We start from the raw sequence: 21,796 nt of genomic DNA on the forward strand, positions 1-21,796 counted from the left end.
GCTATTATTTTTTTTTCAATGTCATGTGAACGTAGCCTTAGGCCTCGTTCACACTTCAGTGTTTGGTCAGTGATTTCCATCAGTGATTTGTGAGCCAAAACCAGAAGTGGAGCCTCCACAGACATGAGGTAGAAGGGAAAGATCTGCTCCTGTTCTGTGTTTAGAGTTGCACCTGGTTTTGGCTCACAAATCACTGATGGAAATCACTGACTAAACACTGAAGTGTGAACGAGGCCTTACCCTGGGTTCACACCTGAGCGTTTTACAGCGCGTTCAAACGCGCTGTAAAACGCTTAAGACATGAAAACCAATGCTTCCCTATGGGAAGGGTTCACACCTGGGCGTTTTACAGCGCGTACGAACGCGCTGTAAAACGCCCGACGCTCAAACAAGTACTTGAGCTTCTTTGGGGCGTTTTGACGCGCGTTTGTGGCCATAGGACACTGCAGTCAATGACACAAACGCGCGTCAAACGCGCGTTTACTATTACAAAAAACGCACATAAAAAAGCGCGTAAAACGCGTGTTTGAGGAACGCTTAGGTGTGAACCCAGGGTTAGAGTTCATCCACATGTGATAAGAAAAGCCAGTCATATCAACTAATGCTGCCGAATTCCACCATGGATTTCATGCTTTGCAATTGAGGGCGAAATCTGCGTGGAGATAAGCGGCTGCCACAGATTTGATTTGAGCTCAGATAAAATTTATCCTGACCATGGGTATCTGTGTCGGAACAGATGCAGACGGATCGCGCCAGGGGCCATCGTTGAACCTCGTTACTGTAAATTCTTTCTTTTTTCCTTTAGGATGGGACACAAGTTGACGCACTTGAAGGTAAAACCGTTTGTATGCGCGGAGCCCGAATGCAGCAAGAGCTACTGTGACTTCAGGTCATTGAGAAGACATTATGAGGTTCACCACAGGACTACTCATAAAGCAGCAGAAAGTTCCAGCGACAAAGCCAAGCAGAGCGGTAGAGACAGCCTCCATCCCACCAGCGCTGTCCAGCAGTGATCTCATCAGATGCCTGGTGACCGAAAGTTTACAGCAGAAGGTTATCTCAAATATGGTGGTCCTGCAAGATCCCAAGGCTATCCTTGTCCCCCAGATGATGACTTTAAATAGCAGTAAGACGAATGAAGACGTCGCCCCTGTGAACACTTACACCTTGATTAATTCAACCAGCAAACTGTCCATGGGTCCGGACTATGTCTGGTGCTCAGATCCTCCACCAGTTAGCCCCTCACGGAGCCTCCCTTCAAAGGTCCAGTCTATGCAGAAGCAGCTGAATAGTTATTCCACCGGGTTCTTCGATGTGGCTGCAGTGAATGGATCATTTATAGGGGCCGGTGCAGAAAACCTACATAGCCTTGATCACAGGTATGTGTCTCCTCCAGCAGACAATGGCTGTGAGACAACGGGAGCGCAGTATTTATCTACCCATGATCCAGATTTCACAAGACTTACTCTTCAGCCATGTGATCTTTTAGAATTCCAGGTTCAAAACCCGGCACACATTTTTCTCCCCATGACAAATTCCCAGTCTCATGCTGCAAGTTTCCCCGTTATGTCCATGCCCCAATGTGTTCAGGAAACTAATAGCATAAGAGGCTGGGGTGACCTGCAAACTGACCCTCAGGAACTGCCAGCATTATCCAGAATCATCAGAGCTCCAGAAAATGTGACCAGTGGAAGCCAAAATGGTTCCTCAACAGCCCAACCTGGAGAAGAGAGTCAAAAACTATCAAGCAGCAGCAGAGAAACATGGCCGAAGCTCAGCAGATCTCAACGCAAGTCAACCACCACCAAGAGCGAGTGTAGACTTAGTCTATCTAGTACAGTTCCTGCAAGTCAGGTGGCTCTGGATTCTTTTTCAGCCACAAATAAAGTCCAGAGCAATGAAAGATTGAATAGACTTTTTATGAGCAACCAGAGGGTAAGTGGAATCACAGGCAGGGCTTGTTTGGAACTTTACTGTGGCAGGGCTTGGGGCCTTCAGAAGTCCAGAGGCTGCCCCTCAATATCAGCGTAGGGGAGCTGTTTGGTCCCCAGGAACCCAGGACTTCAGAAAAATAACCACTCCGGTGGTGTGGTCGCATCTGAGAGGTTAAAAGTCGAAAATTGGCATTGTCGCAGATCATGGACTTTGTCAATGTAGTAAAACAACAGGCATCAGGAGGCTGTGACGCCTGCTTAGCTCCTGAGCGCAACCAATGAACATCATTTATACCCCTTCTACAGGATAAAGGATAACTGTCTGATCATGCTGATGAGGACACCTGCCAATTTCAGGAATGGGGATCCTGTATTCCCAGGTTTGAATGGAGAGTAGGTCGGTTTGCAGCTCCATTCAACAATACGGTACTGCCAGAGATAAGCAAGCACTGTACCCAGCTATCTCCAGGCCTATAGAATTGATTGGAGCAGCAGCTAACATGTGCAAACCCTCCCCATTCAAAAGAAGGAACGTGGGATCCCCTGTTACTGACGACCAGACACTTATTCCATATCATGTACATTGGAGGTAAACCCCATAAAATGAGTTAAAATACACAATAGAATTATAATGGAAAGTTCTGCAACTAAACTCACCACTCATAAGACCTCTGCTTGCTATAATGAATTGAGGCATTCCTGTTCACGTTCATAGGCTGAATCGCTTGTTGCAATGTAGAGCTCTTTATAGTAGTGACGGACCTGATGAGGACAAGTTTTTAGTTTCTGATTATGAACAAGAATGTTGCCATTCACTGACAGCGAGCAGTGTTCTTGAAAATGGAAAGGCATTGAAACACAAAGTATATTAAAAAGTTGAAAAACTATCTGCTGTGCAAACAATAAGCTTTATTCATATGTACAGAGATGCACTGATGGAGGTAAAGAGTGTACAGTCCTGTCTGCACTACCGCTTTGCCAGCACTAGGTGTCATCAGTCGTCTATAAACAGTAGCTCATGAAGAATGATGCTGTGTAGATGGGGTCATACTGCATGTTTTTTGTTTTTTTTAAAATAAAGATGCTTTCTATTAACGTGATCCATAAGATATCCTGTGAGAAGGTTTGGAAAAAAAAATGCACACAGATTATACATTTAAAGGGCATCTGTCACTAGATTTACACCTCTGACACTGACTGACCTGTTACATGTGCACTCGGCAGCTGAAGGCATCTGTGTTGGGCCAATGTTCATATGCGCCCACATTGCTGAGGCGCCCTCTGCACTTTGATTGACAGGTCCAGATGTGATGACGTTTTCACTGCCTGGCCCTGTCGATCAAAGTGCAGAGGATGCAGGAGTTGCAGAGAGAGCAGAGCCTCTAGGTGTAATGACAACGCCCCCATTGCTCCTAGAGGCTAATTTGCATATATTAAAAAATCATTTTTCTCAGCAATGTGGACACATATGAACATGGGACCAACACAGATGTCTTCAGCTGCCAAGCGCACATGTAACAGGTCAGCCAGTGTCATAGGTACAAACCTGCTGACAGGTGGGCTTTTAATGGTACATAGCGGCATCATATTCCTCCTAACTCGGTGGTGTTTGAGACCTGGGGACCCCTCGCTGATCAGCTGAATAGGCATCAGAGCTCGCCGTAGTCCTTCTGTTTTCCCTCAGCTCCCCAAGCACAGTGTCGTCCATGGTATAGTGGCTGTGTTTGGTATCGCGCTCAGCCTCATTCACTTCTATGGGACTGAGCTGTGCCTAAGTCATGTGACCGATGAACGTGACGTCACTGGGCTACGGAAAGCAGAGAAAAGGCCGAAGCACTACTGCGAGCACCACTGCCTTCTCCAACAGCTGATCAGTGGGGGTCTCGGGTGTCGGACCCCCATCATTTAGATACTGAGGACCTATCCTGAGGATAGGTCATCAGTATAAAACTCCTGGAAAACCCCTTTAACAGTATATAGACTAGATGTCTGACACTGAAGAACGTGGTGCGACCCCCTCTGTGAATTGTTGGCCATGTAATATACAGCATTTAATGGAGTTTAGTCTGCCCCAGTGGTGACCACTCTTTACAGCAGCACATAGAGACACAGACCCTTACTTCTATGATGTCTGTATGCTGTGTTAGTGCATATGGAAACAGGTTGAGTTGTGTAGTTGAGCCGATCAGTGTAAGGCGTCTTTCACACGTCAGTGATTCATGTGTGCGCGGTCCATGTTCTCCACAGACAGGACGCATCCGTGTGTATTCTGTATTTTGCTGAACGGAACAGATGGCCCCTAATAGAACAGTCCTATCCTTGTCTGTTATACGGACAATAATAGGACATGTTCTATTTTTTTGCGGAACATACATGCGGACATACAGAAACGGAATGCACATGGAGTAAGTTCTTTTTTTTTTTGGCGGACCCATTAAAATGAAATGTACCGCATACGGTCCACAAAAAAAACTGAATGGACAAGGACAGAAAATACGTTCGTGAGAAAGAGCCCTTATAGTCCCATGCATGTCTTACATTGTAGTACGCTGCTAAGACCTTACAATATAGGGTTTTTTATAGGATGTTCAAGAGGAGGAAATGAGAAGCTGGCAACAGAAGGTAGAACCGACCACCCTGTCTATAGAGTCAGAGACCTGGACTACGATGGACACGACTGCAGGACACCTCGTAATCCCCGTGTCTGTACCCGTCACGAAGAAAGATCAAGAGAAAGGGGACGAGGTGAGGAGTATTAAAGGGGTTGTCATTTTTTTTATATTGATGAGCTGTCCCCTTGAAGTCAACGGAGACTGCGGAGTTGTAATACACGTGCTCGCTGCTGAGAGTGCGATGGCGAGGAGGTATACAGAGTACAAGTGCAGCATCTTCTTCTAACAGCTGATCAGCAGGGGAGCCAGAAGTCTCACCCCCCCTCCAATCTAATCCTGAGGATGGGTCATCATTATAAAGAAGCAGACAACCACGTTAAGGTCTTTTTAGTCCTCCTTTGCACCCACAATTTTTGCATAATTTTTAAACACTTTTAAAAAACAAATGCCACCAAAATGCTTTGTATGTTCATCATTTCATTGTAGACTTTGATGGAAGATCAGGTCACAGGGCGTTAGACACACAAAACAATAAAAAAAGCACACAAAACAACATGACATTTTCAGAAAACACCAAACTAGCCTTTAAAGGTGTTATCCAACCCCTGAAATGCTGCACCATACGCCCGGGCCCCTCACACACAATATACTTTCCTTGCTCCCCGGCACCCGCGTCGCTCCTGGTCCCCGCACACAGATGAAAACATCCGGTGTCGGGGGGTTGCAGCCAATGGCAGGTGGCGACGGGGATGAGCCTCCCTAGCGTGTCACCCGCGATGCTAGGGAGGTTCGTCGCCATCTGCCATTGGCTGTACACCCCCCCCTACACCGGATGTTTTTATCCACAAACGGGGAGAAGCAGCGGCTGCGGTGCGGGGATCAAGGTAAGTATGGTGCAGCATTTCAGGCGTTTAGGGGTTGTCCTTTAAGGATAGGTGCTAAGTGACCGGTTAGAGTAGGTCTGACCTTTGGGGCTCCACCGATCACAAGAATGGGGGTCCTGTGTCCCCCCCCCCCTTCATATGAATGGTGCGGCAATCGAGCATGCACAATCTCATTATATTCATCTCAGACTGCTGAAGATAGCCGGGTGCAGCCCTCTGCTTTCTCCAGCAGTCCCATAGAGATTAGTGGCAGCATGCATCCTCAACCTCCGCTCTATGCATATGGAGGACACAGGACTCCTGTTCTTGTGATCTGTAGGGGTCCCAACGGTTGGACCGCCCATTGATCAAACCCTTATCTGACGGAAGAATAATTCTTGAGACAACCTCTTTTAGGCTACTTTCAAACTTGCGGCAGAGTCATCCGGCAAGTATCACACCTCCACTGATTAGATATGGTTGACCGATCCTGAGGATAGACCATCATTATTGAACTGATGGAAAACCCATTTAATCCTGCATCAAGTGGACCTGGAGCTGAATGATCAGATATTCTTGATTTTCTGGTATTGTCAAATTACACATTATAGTGCAATTCTGTGGAGGGAACAAGCACCAGATTATTAGACTTTCTGGATTATTAGATCCTGGATCAGAGGAACTTTCCATCATATTAATTGTGTCCACCGTTTTGATGTATTGCTTCCAAGTTGGCTCCTTGTTGTCTTGCATGTACCTCGACAGATCTTTGTTTCTTCTCTCTGCCTTTTAGATCAATGAGATTACAAATTATCTGCGAAGAAATAACACTGAAAAAGGGAAAAAGACAAGACCTTGTCCTAAGCCATTATACATCCCACCTCCAGTCCTGGAAAATAATTCCTCCTCCTCTGGTTGCTTCCAGAGCAGCATGCGCTCGCCAGAATCTCTGCTTTCTGAATATCTGTACAGTGGCGACCCCCTGTGCCAGTTTACACCTCCTCCAATGCTGAGCCCAATCCGCCAAGGTACAGGCCTCTATTTCAACACCTTCTGCACTCCTTCCAGTGCCAAGTACCAACCTCCCGCTCTTGATGGTGAGTACTGTAATCCATGTGCGACATAAAGCACCGGATGTATAATAGTATGTAACACATGCATGCGCTACATCTGCAGAAGAAGACGGCGGAAAAATCTGCCTGGTGAAAGACCTCATGTTGTATCCTGTCCAGCCGTAAGTTCTTCTCTTTATCTGGGTTATCTGGGAACAAGACCTTCTCCCTCCACCAGGTTACATTTTGGAGTTTCTGTTTTGAAGGCACATTAACATTGGAGATCGCTTCCAGGCGTTGATCCCGGAGTGCAAAGATCGCTCACTACTAGAAGGAGAAGAGGAAAAGGCTGATCTGGTTTGGAGACCCTGCTTGCCCACTGTAGCAGGTAAGACTCTTCTCAGGCATGTAGGATCATAGTCATTCTATGTTCTTGAGTAGTTTGCCTTTGTGAAGAACCATATACTCCCCTATATGGCATCTTAAGGCAATTGGAGGTAGAGTATGGGCCCTGTGTTGCACTAATTACATTTCATCTAGTGCCCAAAGCCTGACCACTGAAACAGAAGCTTCATACTTACCTGCTCCCTGCCTCTCCGGTCCTCCACACTGCCTCCTTCTTCTGGTTCCCGCACTGTTCACCTCTGGTGGTCCACTGGCATGGCAGATGTTGGCTGAAGAGATGGTGCTCGTGACCTTTCAGGGGACTGAAAGATGGAGGTAGCACGGAGGACGGGAGCATGAATCTTCTGGTTCAGGAGGTAGGCTGCAGACACTTGCTTAAAAATTATAACCGGAAAAAAACTCTAAATGCATTCTGCTTAAATATTTCAACAGTTTGTCTTCTACAGCTTTCACTTCCTGCATCTGCAGTCGTTTGCTTCTCCTTCTCAGTGAGATCTGTCAGAGAGCTGCTCAGATGGCTCGATCTGTAGTTCTTATCTCTTATTCCCTGACAGCTCATAAATAAGTGTTTTGGATCTGTCAGGGCTCCAGACAGAGCTGTTAGGCTTGTTTCACACTGCTGGCAGGAGTTCCGGCAGAGCAGCTTGCTGGAGCTCTCTCGATCCGGCATTCCCGGACGTTACCAGAATGGCAGCCAGCCTCTGCGACTGTAATGTGTACAGAGGTATTTGTCTGACGGCATATTTGCGGGGTGGCGGCTGGATCTCTGCCGGACCCTGTTATAGTCAATAGAGCAGGCAGGCATTCCGATACCATCCGGCAATGCCGGATCCAGAGAGCTCAAACAGGCTGTTCTCTACTGGAACAGTCTGCTGGAACTCCTTCTGCAAATCTGAAACTAGCCTTAGTTTAGCTCTTTGACGAACTTCACTGAAAAGAACAGTCTGCAGAGGCTGTGAAAACTGAAGGCTGTAGAAGACGGGCAGGTTAGCATTTGTATGAAGTTTAATTGGGAAAATGATTTCCAGCCCAAGATATGTAGCATGCAGTTGTAAAAGAAATGCCCCACAGGTGTCCTTGGGGTCTAAGACAGGGATCAGCAACCTGCGGCACTCCATTTGCTGTGAAACTACAACTCCCAGCATGTACATTTACTCTGCTCTTCTTATAACTCTCATTGAAGTGAAAGTAGGCTTCTGGGAGTTGTAGTTTGTCAACAGCTGGAGTGCCAGAGGTTGCTATCCCTGGTCTAACAGGTTGATCCCCGCACGATCTAGTGATATGCCTTCACCTTATAAGAAGGGAATACCCCTGTACGGTGTTCAGGGGTGGACTGGGAACTTAAAATGGCCCTGTAAAAAAAAACTAAAAAAGAAGAAGAGGCCCCTAGCTGTAGGCGGAGGACCAAATTGACAGAAGACTGGGCAACAAAAGTAGGCGAACACAACACAAGTGGATGGGGCCAGCAATACCATAGTGCCACACAATGCTGCACCAGCAGAACCAAATACTACAGTGCAGCGCAAAATACTGCCGCCCCCGCTGCAGTACTCAACTGTATGACAGTCCGGAGGATGGAGCTACAGCTGAATTCAGGAGAGCACCTCCAGCTGCCGGCCAAGTGCACAAGTACCTGATGCTCCTAGTGTTAATTACCAGTGAGGGCATCAGATCATTATATATCCAGCTGGCAGCCATGAGGAGGGCTCAGGTGGCCTGTTGAGCATCGGCCCACCAGGAAATTTACCTGTAGGGTCTATGACCAGTCTGCCCCTGATGGTGTTCAGTTATCATCTCTTTCATAATTTGTTACCCAGATTTATAATCCGGCCTCTGGTATTTCTGTAGCTGGAATTAGCAATGTTTTACAATTGTCTCCATGAATCCCGCTCAGTCGCCATCGTCTCTTTCCTCAGTGTCCCATCTTCTAAATTTCGCCTGCTCTAGTGCTGTCCCCAGAGGAGGCTGCAACCTGGAGCTTGCCCTGCACTGTCTGCATTTTAGCCAGTGCCATGTCTTGGTGAGTCGTTCAGTCTCAAGTCTCGGAAATGTTTAATTCTTTTAGCAGAAATTAGATGAATGTCAGGTACGTGGCGTCATTCTCTGTATGTCTTGTGAAGAACCCGATCAGATCCCAGCTGTCAGCTTTACTGCAGGCAACAGAATACAAACAGCTGAACCGCTTCTCCTCCATTTTTATTCACTTTTTTTTTTTTTTACCTAAGTGAAGCCCTTTGTGATATTCCAAATAAATGGCCTCTGATTATATCCTGCTTGGCTTTAGGAGGCGCTGGATAAACTTTTAGGTAATGAACAGCAGAAGCTTCTTCCTCGGTGTCTGGCTGATTATCACTATGCTGGTAAGAGAATGTACTTATTACTCACTTATATACCACTTTACATTCATTACCATTATTTGCTGTCCCCCATGGGGGGCTCACAATCTAAGTTCCCAATCAGTATATCTTTGGAAAGTGGGAGGAAACTCACACAAATATGGGGTGAACATACAATTTCCATGCAGATGTTATCCTTGGTCAAATTCAAACCCAGGACTTCAGACGCCAGTGCTAACCACCGAGCCGCTGTGCTCTTACTTTGGGCATATAGGTACTGAGCATGGAGGACGGGGAAGGGCATTAATGGTTATGGCCTAGAGGGAGGAGGGATCTTTACTTTTCTGGATGTGCTGCTGAATTAAATGATGGGGTCTTCCATATGGAAGTGCAAAGGGACTAAAGCAGCACCGCCTGAGAGGAAAGAGTCTGACCCTTTTATTTCTGATCTCTGTAATGATCAGAAGCAGGTAAGTTTGTATGAATAGGAGCAGATGAGAAGTAGATTGACACGTGGTCTTCTGCAGACTCTGGATGTCCTACAAATCATCCACCATGCTATTGGTATTCTCCCTTATGCTGGCCATACCCTTCAGACGTAAGCCAAAAACCATCCCAATGCATGGGGAGAGAGGAATAAGTGTTGTCACCTCTGACAACTGCTTATCTTTCCTGTGAGTCCAACCAGTCTTTCCCCCCAACATCCTCCACTAGCGGAGAGTCAGGACCCCCCATACACCATGGATGCCCAGCCTGGGGCCATCTAGCTGCTATAAAATTACAACTCCCAGTATGCCTGGACAGCCTACAGCTATTAGGGCATGCTGGGAATTGTAGTTTTGCAATAGCTGGAGGGCCGCAGGTTGAGCATCCCTGCCATACACAGTAGAGAACCCGCCATTTGAATCTAATCTATGTGGTGACCCTCAGGGCTTAGGCTTGTAAAATAAACCAAAACACCATAAAAGTTGGGCCTTTTTTGTTTTTTTGTTCCACAATGTTTTGCCTACAATTTTTTCAGACTTTTTTTTTTTTCAACATCTAAAAAAAAATATCATACCCGGGGACACACGATTTGAATAAAATGCCAAGGGACCAAAATAACACCAGGAAGCCGTCTTAACACGCCACTGCGAAAATAATGCGGTGTTTGTAGGGCGTTTTATAATTTCTTGTTGGCCAACATGTAACATCTGGCCAAGCTGGTACTTCTGCAAAACAAAAAACTCAAAACAAAACACTACATATATTGAGAATGCAAGTACCCTTAGGCATCTCTCTGGCTCCTCATATGACACACAGATATATACTTTATGATGCAGGTTCAGATCACTGGTCAGGAACCGAGAAATGTCAGTTTAAGAAGGCGTACTACAAGCAGCAGAAGAATTTCTCCTATATACAGTCAATGGTAAGAGCACTGAATATTTATTACAGCCAATACGGGAGCAGCTGGTGAAGTTCAGGACCGCAGCTCATAATGACCCCCTTCTCACAGGCATCTCAAAAGAGTGGGGAACAGACAGGCCACATCCAGTGTATGGGTTAGGCTACATGTACACGACCGTATGATGCCATCCGTATGACATCTGTTTTTATGGCGGATCCATTGTAACAATGCCTAAAACAGACAAGACAAGAATAGGACATGTTCTATTTTTTTGGCGGGGCTACGGAACGAACATACTCATGCAGACGGCACATTGAAATGAATGGGTCCGCATCCTATCCGCCAAAAAAAACAAAACGGAACGGACACGGAAACAAACAACGTTTGTGTGCATGTAGCCTTAGTGGAAGACTAGTCTGAATAAAGTGGTTGTACAGTTTTAGAAAAACATGGCTGCGGTCTTTCAGATACAGTGCCCTGTGTAAGGTATTGCAGCTCATCACCATTTACTGCACTGGAACTATACTGCAGTACCAGGCCCAGCCTGTGGATGGTGTGGTGCCGTTTCTGGATCTGTACAACCCCTTTTAGGGTCCTTTCAGACGTCCATAAGTGTTTTGCAGGCTGCAAATTGTGGATCCGCAAAACACGGAGACCGGCCTGATGACAGAAATGCCTAATCTTGTCCGCGAGTGCGTACAAGAATAGGACATGCTCTATCTTTCTTGCGGGGCCACAGAACGGATCTACGGTGTGCTGTCCGCATCTTTTGAATGGGTCCGCACCCATTCCACAAAATTGCAGAACGGAAGCAGACCCAAAACTACGGACGTGTGAATGGACTCTAAAGGGAATCTGATTGGCGAATAATAATTCAAATAAAAGGGACCACAGTATAGCGGTGCCCTATAGCCGAGTGATTTTTCTTTTAGTTTTTTTTTGTCCCTTATCCTAATGTAAGACTAAAGCTTGCCTGTACAGATTCCTGGGAAGAACATTTACCAGTGTGTGGAGTATTACTACACCTGGAAGAAGATCCTCGGCCTCAAGAGACTCAGCACAGAGCAGAGTTTTGACGGAGAAGAGACTCTAGACAGAAAGGTTAGGGAGGGTGGGAAGAGGTTTGTGCTCCGGGTTTCCAGCAATTGTATGTAATAATCTATAATCTCATCATGGAAATAGGAACCTCACAGCGGGATTAAGATAAAAAGCAAGAACCAGAAGAAAGAAACAGAACCCAAGGAGAAGTCTCTAAAGAGCCAGAAAGAAACCAGAGACGGGGAAGAGCCTAAGAAATTTGCATGTCAAGAGTGCGAAAGGTACTTGCAGTGCGACATAAGTAGCGCAGTGTATTTTGCAAGAAATTTGGTGGGTACTATCGCGGGGCGTGAGGAGACTTATAGGCCACACATGCTCCTCTGGAATTCTGGGAAGAAAGGGATGCAAATGAGCTCTTAACAAGCTCTGCCTCTGATGCCACCAGATGTAAGGCAGCTATCCTATAAGTCAATGTTCAGCCCTTTAAACAGGCCTTGAGACATGACTCGGATATTAAATAAGCCAGCACCTCATCTGCAGACAGCTGTTTCGGGGTAATTGCCCCTCATCAGCTGGCTTAACTGGGTGAGACGCCTAAGTCAGGATTTGGGAGGTACTCTCTCTTTTGGGAGAGCGCTGATTAAGTTAAGCCAGTACTCTCTGCTCTGCACTGATGAGGGGCAATCACCCCCAAACAGCTGTCTGCAGATGAGGTGCTGGCTTATTTAATATCTGAGTCATAACTCAAGGCCTGTTTAAAGATCTGAACATTGACTTCTAGGATATCTGCCTTACATCTGGTGGCATCAGAGGCAAAGCTTGGTAAGAGCTTATTTGCAAGTGATCACATGTTCAAGTCAACTATGTAATATATAGCAATGAAAAAACATAATTGGTATTGGCGCATAAAAAAAAAAAAAAGTCTTCTTCACAGTGGAGTGATGGCTATAAAAACGAAACCCCAAAAACAATGGTGGTTTCATTTGACACCACAAAAAAAAAGTAGGTAAATGATGCCATGAAAATATATAACTTGTCCTGCAAAAAATGAGTCCTCATATGACTATGGGAAGGAAATGATTTATGGCTCTGGGGAGAACGACAGCTAAATAGTGAACACTCTCTGTGTCAGGAAGAGGCTAAAGGGGTTGTCTGGTTTCCATATTGATGACCGATCTTCAGGATGGGTAGTCAGTAGTTCTCCGAGGGAGCATTGCCCACAAGACTCCCCACACCAGCTGGATCTCCACAGGTTGCGTCCATGAAAACATCTGATGCGATCAGTCATCAATATTGGAAACCGGAAAAACCCCTTTAAAGGACAAATGCATTCGTTGACTGACTATTTTACTGCTAGGATATGACAGAACTAGATTTCAGGGGCATTAGGGCAAGGCTTGAGTGTAGGGGCATCTATTTCAGGACAGCCCATCTGCTGTTGTGACCAAGATCCTCCACTGGCATGTCTGTCTAATCTGGTCTGAATCTATGGGAAGCTATGAAAGCGTCCGGGAAAGGTATGGCAACAAGACGCATCAGACGTTTTCATGGATGCAACTTGTGGAGATCCGGCTGGTGTGGAGATTCTTGTGGACAATGCTCCCTGGGAAAAAGGATGCAAACTAGCTCTTCTCCAGAAAGAAACTGTCTCGCTACTGCCATCTGTAGGTAGACATCATGTAAGTCAATGTCCGAGCCATTATAGAGCCTTGAAACAAACTGGGGACATCAGCCAAACCAGAGACCCCCATCTGTAGGCCGCACTTTCTGGATGGTTCTTGGAAGGTACTGGTTCTGCTTGCCAAGATTCAGCTAGTGTAGGGAGTGTGCAGCAATTCTGGAGAAGCTATAGCAGCCAATCCAATTGTGGTGCAGATTTCAGCTGCGGTACACAGGTGAGCTCAAACTTACCCTCCCCAAGAATACCGCCCTACCCTGGCTCCCTCGCTTGGTCTCATACCGGTCCCTGTACAACCTAATCTGTGATGACGTCTTGTCCCGTGTGAACGGCTGCAGCGGTCATATGCAAAGAGATATATTATCACCGGAGGCCAGGATGTGGAGACAGTCATGGGAGCAGCTGGGGGGGAAGCTCATAGGATAGGATGGGAGTTTTCCTTTTCCAAATTGAGTACTGAGGCCCAGATTTACCATTCCTGTAGATGGTGTAGACCGGCAGCAGATTTATCACAGGGGCTCAGGCTGGATGGACAGACACTTTACACTGACTCTATAACAACTATTGGTCGGCTTACCGCGAGACAGAATTTTCGTGCAAAATGTTGTACTTTAGGCCTGCCCCCTTTCTTACAACGCTAAGCCCCCTCTCTATTTTGAGACGTGTAAAAGTCGGAAACGTGTAAAAACCCGACTTGCACCACTTTTTAGTAAATCTTGGACTGTTTTTTAACTAAGGATTGAGGATTTTGATGCAGATCCCTGTCAAATCCTCATGAAAACTTGGTGCAGAAAATATCTTGCAGTCAATAGCGGCATTTCTGCATCAAATCTGTGACGGATTTGTGACATGACATGCAGGACAATTTACGAAGTAAATATTATGGACATGAGATTTGGAAAATCGAATTGATTTTAATGCTCCTATGTTACGCTGCAGATTTTCCATACAATAATCCACAGGGAATACATGTGTGCAGGTGGTCCAACAGGCAATGTTCCTTGGGAAAAGCCTACAGTAATGAATGATTTGCAGCGTGTACACAACTATCTGCTAACTAACTAACCGTTATTCTTCTCCTAGAGTGTTTGACAAAGTGAAGAGCCGAAACGCACATATGAAGAAACATCGAGTACAGGAATATAACGCGAGGGACTTCTATTATTAATCAAGAATGCAATCCGTCTTCTTGTGAATTAACACCATGGCGGAGAACGGCATTTACTATTTAAAGGGACATCCCACATTTAGTTGTCTTCACTGGTCATAGAGAGACGTCAGATGAACTGAGAAGCTGCTCATGGCGTTGTTAGGTCTCAAAGTTCAGTAAAGCACCCAAATACGTTTTCTGCTGGTCAGAGATCTCAGTAATCTGGAATCTCCCTCTGGGTTCCTTGTCGAACAGCACTAGTCTGGATTAGTTACTGAGCAGCAGAACAGATTCCATTTTATACACCAAGTTTTGGGTTTAGTTCAAGTTTTCTGAATATAATGATTAATTTCTCCTGTTCCAGCAGCATTGTGTCCTGTATAACAAGAATTGGGACACAATTTATGTAAAAAAAAAAAAATAAAGTGATGAGCTTGAAAGGGTAAGTCTGGGAAAACAGAAAATACATCTTCTGCCTAAAGCTCCACTCCTTAAGCCTCACTAACGCAGCTTCCAAGCAGTGTGGGACACTTACTAAGACTGGCTTTTTTTCTGCAGGTCTTAGGCCCCTTTCACACAAGCGAGTTTTCCACGTGGGTGCAATGCATGACGTGAACGCACAGCACCCGCACTGATTCCTGGCCCATTCATTTCAATGGGTCTGTGTACATGAGTTGCGTGAAAAACTCAGCATGTTCTATATTCTGCATTTTTCCCTGGACCCATAGAAGTGAAAGGGGCTTCAGTGAAAAACGCATCGCATCCGGAAGCAAGTGCAGGTGCAATGCGTTTTTCACTGATGGTTGCTAAGAGATGTTGTTTGTGAACCTTCAGTTTTTATCACGCGCGTGAAAAACACATGAATACGCGTTGCACTCGCACAGAAAAAACTGAACAACTGACTGCAATCGCAGACAAATCTGACGAACTTGCTTGCAAAATGGTGGGAGTTTCACTGAACGCATCCGGACCTAATCCGTCACGCTCGTGTGAAAGAGGCCTTAGTTGACCTCTTGCATTGCCATTAGATTCGTCTAATTTATGATAAAGTGCATCTGTGGCAGTCCTTGAGCCTGGCATAAAAACTAAGCCAGCCCATGGCTATCTGGTGGCCCTGGCACAATTAAAAAAGGGGACAAATAGCCGCAAGTCCCTTAGAAACGTGCTCCTGTATGTAGTACGTGTTCCTTTGGGTATGGCCCGACTAGGCGGCCTGCATGAGGTGGAGATGAATGGGAGCGGAGCAGCAGTAACCCGGCACAACCACTACACGTTGAACTGGAACTGAGCTACACAGTTCCCAAAACAGAACGGCCATTAACAGCAAACAGCTGCCAATTAGTTTTTAATAATCAAATACCAAACAGTTAAGACTGGCACGGCCATTAAGTTCTTTTCCTCATCGTGGCTGTGTCTTTATCATGTGACAGCTGCCATGTTCACTGCATGAACTCTGCTCATTGGACCAGACAGCAGGACATTTTAATGATTTATAATGCTGTGTGTTTCTGCCCGACATCATCTGTAATGATTTGTACTCACATAAAGCCATCAGTATAAGGGCTCTTTCATCACGTTCCATGTTAGAGAGGGATCCTGCGTTCTAGACTTATGAAGCGCGTGGCTTTATCATGATTGATAATGCTGTGTGCCTCTGCATGACCTTTCAGTAACGGAGTCATACTGACATAAAGCTGTCAGTATGATCCTGTAGAAGTAAGGTCAGGCAGAGGCACACAGCATCAACAATCATGATAAAGCCACGCGCTTCATGAGTCCAGAACGCACAATAAAGGCCTCTTTCACACGAGCGTGACGGATTGGCTCCGGATGCGTTCAGTGAAACTCGCACCATTTTGCAAGCAAGTTCAGTCAGTTTTGTCTGCGTTCAGTTTCTTCCACGCGGGTGCAATGTGTTTTGATGCGTTTCATGCGCGTGATAAAAACTGAAGGTTTACAAACAACATCTCTTAGCAACCATCAGCGAAAAACGCATTTGCTTCAGAATGTGATGCGTTTTTCACTGAAGTCCCATTCACTTCTATGGGGCCAGAGCTGCGTGAAAAACGCGGAATATATAACATGCTGCGTTTTTCGCGCAACGCAGAACTGATGCGTGAAAAAAAAAAACATTGAAATAAATGGGTCAGGATTCAGTGCAGGTGCTATGCGTTCACGTCAAGCATTGGACCTTGCGTGGAAAACTCTCTCCTGTGAAAGGGGCCTAACTCTCTCACATGGAGCATGATTCCCGCAAGGGACACGCTTGTGTGAAAGTGCCCTAACTCATTACAATTGAGGTCTCATTCACATTTCCGTTTCTGTGTTTTATCCGTGAAGATGTCCACATGTCATCCGTATTCCACAGACACTGCTCAACTGAAAGATAAAAGGGTTTTTCAGAGATTTTAATACTGATGAACTATCCTCTGGATAGATCATCAGTATCTGATCGGTGGGGATCCGACACCTGGGACCCCCGCCAATAAGCTGTCTCGCTGCTTTCCCTAGGCCGAGTTCAGTGGTCACATGACCTAGGAGCAGCTCAGCCCCTTTGAAGTGAATGGAGCTGAGCTGCGATACTAAGCATGGCCGCTGTGCTTGGTGAGCTGCGAGAAACAGCTAATTGGCGGGGGTCCCGGGTGTCAGACCCCCAACGATCAGATACTGATGACCTATCCAAAGGCTAGGTCATCAGTATTAAAATCTCCGAAAACACTTTTATTTTCCAGAGAATCTATCAGTTGTCAGTGAAAAATAGACCAAACACGGACTCAACACAGATGCCATCTGTGTTGTGTCTGTGTTTATTCACAGACCCATAGACTATAATGGGCGTTGTCCACATCATGGACCAAAGTAGCACACGTCTCTGGTCAGTAACAAAAAATATTGATGTGTGAACAGACACATTAAAATCACTGGGTACGTGTGCTGTCCATGGAAGCACACGTCAGTGAAAAACACAAATGTGAATAATACATGCGGTCTGGTCAAGGGGGCAGAGTTCACAATAGGAATTCACGTGAGGAGCCACAGCTTCGGGCTGGAATCACACATGCAGTTTTTAGTGCAGTTTTTTTTGTCCCAAGGCCCTGTGTGGATTCAAAATAAATGGGAAATATAAAGGGAGGACGTCTCCTCTTCCTCCTGGATCCACTCCTGGCTTTGGCTGAAAAACTGCATGTCTGTTTCCAGGCTTGAAGTAGCACTTTAGGTAAAGGGCCCCATTGCTGGGCTTAAGGATAAGTGGGCCTTGTTAGTGACTATTACAGTTTGCACAAATAATTGTTCTTTTTAAAATGAAAATGAAAACTTTATGCCTTGTGATTTTCCGGAGCTTGCTCTCATTCAGTGGGAACCTTCATTGCGTGTCCTGAAGGACACACAGGTGTACGGCTTGTTACTGGACACAGCTGGAAAAAGGCCAGGTTTACAATACTCCAGCTATGGCAACGGCCTTAACCCCGGGCTTTCGGCTGCATGCGGCACCCGGAGCCTGTACACCAGGCCTAACACGCACCTGAGTGTCCATCACATGACCAAAGACCATAAACTAGACGTAAAGAGTTAAAGTTCTTATTGAAAGACAGCAAGCAGAGATATAGCAGGAGGAGGACAAGGAGTTATATGGGAAGTTCTTTTAAAGGCTATGTACACCTTTGGGGGCATTTTTTAAAATTATTATTGCACTTTTTTTAGCTAAAAATCATTTTTTCAATTGGTCTTTAAAATGTTGAACCCCGTCTCTGTGCAGTCTTTAGATTCTCTAGTAGCAGGCTCTGAATTTTCACTCTGTTCCATCATGCAGCTCAGCTGACGGCTCCTAAACACTCATTATAGCTCAATTTGTATCTTACATAAAGGTTTATGACCCTTTTAGTAATCTAAGGTTTATTAGGTGACCCGCACTAAGTGAAAGTACCAATTCACACAGCTAGACAAACAGTTAAAGGGGTTGTGTCACTTCAGCAAGTAGCATTTATCATGTAGAGAAAGTTAATACAAGCCACTTACTAATGTATTGTGATTGTCCATATTGCTTCCTTTGCTGGCTGGATTCATTTTTCCATGACATTATACACTGCTCGTTTCTATAGTTACAACCACCCTACAATCCAGCGGCAGTGGCCGTGCTTACACACTATAGGAAAAAAGCGCCGGCCTCGCTGGTGGCTGGGACCGCACATAAGCCAGTGCTTTCTTCTGAAGTGTGCAAGCACAGCCACTACTGCTGGATTGCAGGGTGGTCGTAACTATGGAAACGAGCAGTGTATAATGTGATTACAAAGGAGGCAATATGGACAATCACAATACATTAATAAGTGCCTTGTATTTATCTTCTCTACGTAATAAATGCTATTTGCTGAATTGACACAACCCCTTTAACTCTGTGTGACAGAACAGCCTAAATATTTTTATAAAGACCAATTAAAAAAATGATTTTTTTTAAATCCCAAAATGAGTAAAATGGAATCATAAAAAAAATTGGTGTCCATATAGCTTTTAAAACGAAACATGTTTTGGGTTCCTTTCAGTAATCTTCCTTATTATATTATATTTTAAACTTTATATTTATTCAGCTTTTGCCTAGAGTTATGTATGACCTGTTCACACGCAGCAGATTTGTGGCAGAGCTTTTTGTCTCATGGGACTTGTTTCTACAGCATGTGCAGGGATATCTTCAAGCATCATTCACTTGTGAATTAAAGGCTTCATTAGGAGCCTCCGTCAAAAAAAAAGCTGGACTTTTTGTTGTTTTGCTCCTACAGCGGACATAATGCAGGTGTGAACCCACCCTTAGAGGAACAGAACAGTTGTGGAAGTTGATGTAATAATATCTGCCGCTTGTGTACTTCCCGTAAATCTCCATATGTCTAGACCAGGCATGCTCAATCTGCGGCTCTCCAGCTGTTGTAAAACTACAACTACCACAATGCCCTGCTGTAGGCTGTTTGAGCATGTTATGAGTTGTAGTTTTGCAACAGCTGGAGGGCCGCAGGTTGAGCATGCCTGGTCTACTCAATAACTGAATTATCCATTAAGTAGAGTGACACTGTAAAGGAAACCCGTCATGTTCGACCTGTTGTCCCACCTGTAATCTGCATTGTATAGAGCAGGAGGAGCTGAGCAGATTGATTTATCGCTTGTGGGGAAAGATTTAATATAACTGATCAATTATTTAAGATCTTACTGACTCTGGGCTTTAGGAGTCCAGTAGGCGGTGCCTAGCTATCAGTCTCCGCCCCAATAGCACAAAGCTAGCAGGAATTTAAGCCAAAAAAGAAGTCCTACTGAATCCTTTCCCATACATCTATATATCAATCTGCTCAGCTCCTCCTGCTCTATAACCTGCTGCCTTAAGACTCAAGAATATATTTAAAAAATAAATGTTCATCCCTCGAGTTGCCTGTAAAATATTTTTCTTAATTTAAAAATGTTATTGATTAGAAACAATAAAACTGGTTACAAGTGTGGAGGTTCTCTTTTATAAGATGTTGAGGCGTTGATATGAAAAGATATAGACTGAATTTAAAGGGAGTCGGTCACCATGAAAATACAGTGCAGTCTGCAGCAGGTTATAGAGCAGGAGGAGCGGAGCAGTGATATATCGTTTTATGGGAAAAGGTTCAGTAGTATTCATTCAAAGGGGTTTTCCCATCTCATACAATGGGGGAATATCGCAAGGATATGACCCCCATTGTCTGATAGGCGCGGGTCCCACCTCTGGGACTTATGTCGTAAACGGAGCCGGCTAAGCGAAGGAGGGCGCACCATGCTTGCGCAGCCACTGCTTCTATTCACGTCCATGGGGCTGCCGGAAATGGCTATTTTCAGCGGCCCCATAGAAATGAATGGAGGGTGGCCGTGCGTGCGAGGTGCACCCTCCACCACTTAGCTTTTATATCCTAGCAATATACCCCCATTGTCTGAGATGGGAATACCCCTTTAAATTCTTGCTCATTCTGGGCTTAGAAGTCAAGGAAGCGGCCCTATCAGTGACTATGGCTGTGTATACAGAGATCGCGGACCCATTCATTGTCTCTCCCCCCCCCAAAAAATAAAAAAATAATAACATGTCCTATTTTTGCCTGTTTCGCATAAGACATTTCTGCAGGAGTTAAAAAAAAATGGCTGCATGCACACAGCTGGTATCCGCGATTTGCAGACCGCAAAACACATACGGTCTTGTGCATAAGGCCTCATGAAAGGATTAAAAAAATAAGTAATAATTGTTGCCCATAACAGCCTGTGTTGTGATTGGTTGTTATAGGCAATTTTTTTTTTTTTTTTATTGTCTTAAACGTGAAAAAAATAATTTAAATAAATCATGGCGACAACCAATATGAGCCGCCATCTCTTCACAGGGCTGTTACATATTATTCACTAAATGTCACCTAAGAAAGCTGGGCGATGGCTCCTGCGCGTGTTTGGCGTTTGTGCTTTTTGCTAGTTTTTCCTGTGTAATCCATCAGCATTGCTTAGTCCTCCGCGCTCGCCTCATGATCAGAGGTTTGCATTCCCGTACGTATACTACGTCATTCAGAGTGCCTCCTGCTCCTCTGGGTCTGTGTGTCGGACCGAGGGCTTTCCTAGGAGCTCTGCTTTCAGAACGTGAAGAGAAAACCCGCTTGTTAGGCCCCTTTCACACGAGCGAGTTTTTCTCGCAGCTGCGATGCGTGATGTGAACGCATAGCACCCGCACTGAATCCTGACCCATTCATTTCAATGGGTCTGTGTACATGAGCGTTTTTTTTTCACGCATCAGTTCTGCATTGCGTGAGAATCCCAGCATGTTCTATAGGCCTCATGCACGTGGCCGTATTGTGACCCGCAAACGACGGGTCGGCAATCCACAGCCGCCGGCCGTGTGCACCCCTCATCATGGATGCGGATCCATTCACTTGAATGGGTCCGCAATTCCAGAGATGCGGAACAGAACACCGGAAGCACTACAGGGTGCTTCCGTGGTGTTTCTTTCCGTTGTTCCGCACCGCAAAAAAAATATGACTTTTTTTTTTTGCAGTGCGGCCTGACCACGGACCCATTCAAGTTGAATGGGTCTGGCCCGCTGCACAAATGTTGCCCGTCCGCGGTCCCCAATGCACGGAACGGCCGCACAACGGCGGTGTGCATGAGGCCATATTCTGTGTTTTTCACGCCGCCCTGGCCCCATAGAAGTGAATGGGGTTTCAGTGAAAAACACATTGCATCCGGATGTAACCCGGACGCAGTCTGGGTGCAATGTTTTTTTTCACTTATGGTTGCTAGTAAGATGATTGCACCCGCGCGGAAAAATTTTTGAATGCAATCACAGACAAAACTGACTGAACTTGC

General features: G+C 45.5%; 1 protein-coding gene across 1 annotated transcript; it reads left to right on the forward strand.

The window, feature by feature from the left end:
* The first annotated feature begins 906 nt into the window (after positions 1-906).
* ZNF541 (zinc finger protein 541) lies at positions 907-14,769 on the forward strand. Its single transcript, XM_044306237.1, has 12 exons — positions 907-1,935; positions 4,518-4,679; positions 6,203-6,506; positions 6,586-6,643; positions 6,728-6,849; positions 8,783-8,886; positions 8,932-8,952; positions 9,151-9,226; positions 10,525-10,613; positions 11,574-11,693; positions 11,775-11,911; positions 14,392-14,769. The coding sequence occupies exons 1-12, from the start codon at positions 907-909 to the stop codon at positions 14,474-14,476; spliced, it is 2,307 nt and encodes a 768-aa protein (XP_044162172.1). The 3' UTR covers positions 14,477-14,769.
* The last annotated feature ends 7,027 nt before the right edge of the window (positions 14,770-21,796 follow it).

Source organism: Bufo gargarizans, chromosome 9, assembly GCF_014858855.1.
Source record: "Bufo gargarizans isolate SCDJY-AF-19 chromosome 9, ASM1485885v1, whole genome shotgun sequence".
In the NCBI taxonomy this organism is placed as follows: domain Eukaryota; kingdom Metazoa; phylum Chordata; class Amphibia; order Anura; family Bufonidae; genus Bufo; species Bufo gargarizans.

Bases quoted from the DNA above. Each gene is read 5' to 3' on its own strand.
- ZNF541 (XM_044306237.1), top strand. From the start codon at position 907: ATGAGGTTCACCACAGGACTACTCATAAAGCAGCAGAAAGTTCCAGCG. The intron at 9,227-10,524 runs GTAAGAGAATGT...TTTATGATGCAG, and splicing joins GGCTGATTATCACTATGCTG to GTTCAGATCACTGGTCAGGA. The intron at 10,614-11,573 runs GTAAGAGCACTG...TTGCCTGTACAG, and splicing joins TCTCCTATATACAGTCAATG to ATTCCTGGGAAGAACATTTA.